At 37.5% G+C, this 5,186-nt stretch overlaps 1 protein-coding gene across 1 annotated transcript in view; it reads left to right on the top strand.

Annotated features, from left to right (window-relative positions):
• FAT4 (FAT atypical cadherin 4) overlaps positions 1–5,186 on the top strand; it is a gene marked incomplete at its 3' end in the record, with an annotated part of 162,370 nt that overhangs the window by 74,832 nt on the left and 82,352 nt on the right. Inside the window, exon 2 of the mRNA XM_011375891.2 lies at positions 1,929–2,060. Coding sequence (XP_011374193.1) covers positions 1,929–2,060 — 132 coding nt within the window. The remainder of the gene's footprint in view (positions 1–1,928; positions 2,061–5,186) is intronic.

Below are 5,186 nucleotides of genomic sequence, written 5' to 3'. Positions count from 1 at the left end.
TATATTTTAAGGACTCTGCACACATATATGAAAACATACATATATAGTATGAGCATAATTACTAATTTCTGAAGAACATTAATGATTCAATTTTTGAATGACTATCAGATGAGATTTCAAAGTTGTTGATTCCTAAATTCATAGTTTTCAGCCTTTTGAAGTACATGTATATGTACGTGTGTTTCTCAAGGCTCTTCCTACATGAAAGTTTAGTACATGTTCAGATGTACCAGAACTGAACAGTGAATTGAATTGGTTTGACTTGGGTCATAGGACCTGGAACTCTGATTTATGGAATCTCTTTTCTCAAAGTTTCCCAGGAGCTCCTAGCTCTGTTCTGGCGGCTTGAAAACCAAGATCGATTTTTCTAGCAAACATTTTCCTCTGTGCTAAGCACTTTTTCCAACATCATCAAAGCCTAGTCTTCATAAAGTGCTCAAAGATACTTCTTATTCCGACTTTAAGATGAGGAGAACGAGGCCAAGCGATGTAAGTGCTCCCGTTTGCCCAGCTCTGTGAGCTGCAGAGCCAGGATCTGAGCTCCAGTCTTTCTCTTTCAAAACCTGCCCCTGACCACTCTGCGAGGAAGCCGGACACGCCCCTTTTATGCCACGTAGTTCACGTGGACCTTTTCTTTAAGGAAGTGGCGTAGAGAATGATCCTCGCCCAAACCAGAAGTGGCAGATTTCGAACTGCTGAGATTGCCTATCGTAACTATTCCCTACTTATTTGAACCATTTGCTGTGATCAGATCCCTCAGGTATAACTCTTTAGTACTTAATTTTGTATACTGTTCTCTTTTTTTTTTTTCCTTTTCATCAATTGCTTATTCATTTATTTGTCCAGCTCTCCTGTGCTTCCCTCTCATTCCTTGTCACAGACTAACGACAATCCTACCTATTGGTTTTTTCTTCCCCCACCCTAGGCCATCCCCACCACCCCAGTTCTGAAAAGGAGACAACCAGAGTTCTTTCGCTCTCTCCCCTCTCTTCGTATTCATCCTCATCACTCTTGGATTTGATGGAGTTTTTACAATATAACTATAAAAGATGACATTTCATTCTATGAGAACAATGTCTCGGTTACATCCTATGCTACATGGATAGATGGATTTTCCTCCGTGACTTGATTTTGTGACCTGTCTGGGGAAACGTGCAGTTTTATCAGCAGCTGTCTCCTCCTTTCTTACCAGATCTTCAGCTTTTAGCATGTCGCTCATGGTTTGAAGTTATTATTTAGACTTCATAAATCCTTTCTTCCAAACTCTTTTTCTTAAGTAGGGAAACAAACAAACAACTCTGCCCAGAATCTTTCAAACAGAGCTGTAATATTTGCAGTCTATATAAACACTACATCTGAAAGGGAAGCTTGTTTAGCTTCAGTTACATTAGGAAGTGCAGATTGAAGTGGAAATAGAAAAGATGTATTTTTCTTCTCGCACAGGTTGAGAATTAACTTTAATAGGGGAAATGTTGAGTGTTTCTTAAAACAATATGAACTTTATTTCCTCCAGATATTAGTTGCCAATGTGCAAACGTTTCAAGAAGAAATTTTACACCGCCTCATCTGTGTCAAGTGTCATTTAATGGTTGAATGAAAGACGGTCCTAAATCTGGCCAGCTCTTCACCGGTGTATAAATCTGGGGATTAAAATGACAGTTGATTAGCGAGTGAACCTTTTCTAGTATAAACTCCAAGGCAACAACCATTTAAAATCAGTTACTATCAACAAGTCAAACATTTTTTGCTTGAATTTATATTTCTCTATAAAGATTTCACAACTTTCTGTGGGATGTTTTCTGTCGTTCGGATGTTATGTATAAAGGTCCTGATTCTGTTTGGAAGGCCTAGTTGTGTAGACTCTTGGTATAAAGATTTGAGTTGGTATCTCGAAGACATTCACAGGTAGTTTCTTTCTGTCCTCGTAGGTAGAAATCACACTTCAGGATATCAATGACAACCCACCGGTGTTTCCAACGGACATGCTGGATCTTACCGTAGAGGAGAACATTGGAGACGGCTCCAAGATTATGCAGCTGACAGCCATGGATGCTGACGAGGTAACTCAGAGCCTGTCTCTGAATTTTTAAAACCTAATATTCCAGTGCTTTATCAAATTTCTAGGATATCGACAACTTTTATTACCCAACTAGATTCAGCATTGTGTGCTATTTTCCTAAGAACATTAATTGTTGAAGTGCGTTATTAAAATATAATGGAGACTGTAAAGAGGTATTTTTTCTTTAATCAGCAGTTCACAGCTCAGTTAATTGCTGGTTCCATTTTAGATTTCATAGCCATATTATTTTTAATTCTCAATAAAAAATTTGTATGTTATTATTATTCCAGTGTCCTATATTATAGCCACCAAGGATTTGTTTTTATTAGTAATTTTAAACAAATTACAAAATAAACGATTCACAATAACCTTATATATTTTAAGTAAATTATTCTTTCAATTTCATTAGTAAACAGAAATTTCTTGCCTAGTGGTGAATGTGAAATTTTGGAGCGCAACTCAGATTGCTGTCATCTGTCTTTATATTTTTAAAGTTTATCTGTGTCAGTATGCTCCCAATGGCATGGCGACTTATATAATTTATACTTTATTTTTTACCCATGGGGAAAAAACAACCAACAAGCATTGCTTGTTTTCTCCTTCTTGCTAGGTAAAAAGTTAGCTACTGTTCTGGAGTTTCGGAAAGATGAATGACCTCCCCAGACACCAGTGTCCCCTTTCCCCTTACACTAAGCCCAAACCAGATCAGAGAATTCCCTTGCCTTGAACTCCAGAAGTATCTGAACACTTGATTTCTGGCCTATGAGTAAGATATTCATAAATTCATTTCCTTAACTTTACAAAGGTAAATAAAAAAAAAGACTGATTTTAACAGCCAGTACAGAAATGTAATAATGACTTAGTCCCTTATAAATTTTGCCAACATCTAAAGGAAAGGAAACAAAGTAAAGCATAGACATTTAGATAATTGTAGTATTCTATTAAAAAATATTTGGTATTTTAAATATAGCTCCAGCTACCATTAAGAATTATATGACTGGGTGGTAAACACACAATAGAATATACAGATGTCAAATTATAATGTACACCTGAAAATTATATAATCATATTAACCGATGTTACCTCAATAAACTTAATTAAAAAAAGTTATATGACTGAATATTTCTATTATTATTAATTGATGCGAGGTACCATCAGCAATAATTTAGTAAATATTGCATTCTTTAAAGCTCATCATTTAAAAAATATATTTAGATAGCTTAATTCATAAAATTTCATTAACTTTCATTTAGTAGAAGAGCAGAAAAAGGCTCATGCAATCGCTGTAAGACAGTTCGCACGAAATTATTATCATGACTGTCTCATTGGCCGTGCTCTATAGGAACAGAACAAATAAACTTCATTTATATCTAGTATGTATTCAGAGTAACCAATAATCATGTCAGATACATATCGTAATGGGATACACTGCTCTGTTAAAATCGATTGTTTGAAAGAGATGCCAACATTCAACCCTTTTACTTCTATCGTAGTGTACTATTATCATTTTATTTCCATCCCTTTTTTTTTTTTTTTTAAATATGGCAGGTAAGGGGCAGTACACACGCAGTGCTGCTCGCGTGTTCGTGTATCTCTATCTGACTTTGTGTGTGTGAGTGTGTGTGTATGCGTGTGTATGCGTGTGTGTGCGTGTGTGTGCGTGCTCACGCATGCGCACACTTGCATGGCCTTCATCTTTTGAGATGTGTTTGTATTTACAATGAGGTTTGAGGACGGCTGGGAAGGCCTTTACATCTCTCAGTATGCATATCCACATGGTTTTAGTGCATTTTGTTTTATTTCTGTTGTGCTTCGTTTTTTAAGTTGTTTTTTTTTTTTCTTTTTAAATGTAAGTAACCATGCAAGGGCGATCACTTACACATTCTAGTTAAAAAAAAATACTGTATGTGAGGTGTATCTAGGATGCCAGAAGTGCATTTGGTGAGACAAGGGCAGAGACGTGCAAGGTTATAAAGCAGGAACAGACCAAGAAACAGAGGGAGGCCCTTTGCAGTTCTGGGGGCGGTAGGGGTGCAGCAGCTCCTGAGGGTGGGACTGTGCCTGTGGCATAGAGATCCCCAAGTCCTCTGTAACCGGATCTAGGCCGGGAGGGGAACGACAGGACGGTGCGAAGGGAGGTTTGAAGTCCATCTACGACTTTAAAGGAAAGGAGGACTTTTTGTTTCTGGACCGTACTTTCTTTTTTGAAGATTTGTTTATGAATTCTCTTTCTTTCTTGAATACATTTTATCTTAAATTTTTTAGTAGTATTTTAATGACGACGGACTATTTCAACTCCTGACATGACAAAACCAACATTTATTTGTCCCAATGCCAAACAGAATGGATACCTAAGACTGCCTGTGGCATTTAGAATTATTGGCTGTTATTATGTATAACAGCCAATGACATATATATATCACTAAAAATAATAACAGCCAATAATATATATATGGCATGTTTTCTCTCTTACCGAATCGTGGCTCGTTCTTTTTTCACCGAGTTTGACTAGGACTCAATATTGAAATACAAAGTGTTTCTTCTACTTTGCAGTCAGTGTTAAGCTGAAAATAAAAAAAAGCCAAAATAAATGGCAACAAGCCTTTATTTGAGATAAAAAAAAAAAAAAAAACAATGCAATCCAGGGGCATAGATTCAGGCAGAAACCTGTATTATGTCCTAATTATTGGCGATTTTTTATGAGAAAAGGAAGTAATTCCATAAATAGAAGGCAGGATTTCTGTCGGTGCCGATGCGCCCGGTAGCTCTGGGCTCGCCATGGCCAATTACCGGTTCTGAACACTGTCCTCAGCGTCGGTCCTTGTGGTCAGGGCATCTGCTTTCCTGTTCGCTTTCCGGACCGTTGTTTGGAAGACAGTGCTGGTTTGGCCCCGTGCAAAGGTGACTTTGCCCACTGCAGACCTTCCAGAGGTTCAAGGAGAAACACGTGCCGGGCGCTCTCTCGGAGTCGGCCGCTCCGACTCTGTTTTGCAATGAATGACTCCATTTATGTCATTTTTCTCATCACCGTTAAATTGTCTCACAGCTGTCCAGTACACCGATTTTGAGAGATTAATAGAATTCTTTAAAACATTAAAATTATGTAGGTCATCTGAAAATTCTGTCA

The sequence above is a fragment of the Pteropus vampyrus genome, unplaced genomic scaffold, assembly GCF_000151845.1.
Source record: "Pteropus vampyrus isolate Shadow unplaced genomic scaffold, Pvam_2.0 Scaffold278, whole genome shotgun sequence".
In the NCBI taxonomy this organism is placed as follows: domain Eukaryota; kingdom Metazoa; phylum Chordata; class Mammalia; order Chiroptera; family Pteropodidae; genus Pteropus; species Pteropus vampyrus.
This window is presented reverse-complemented; position numbering and strand designations above follow the sequence as displayed.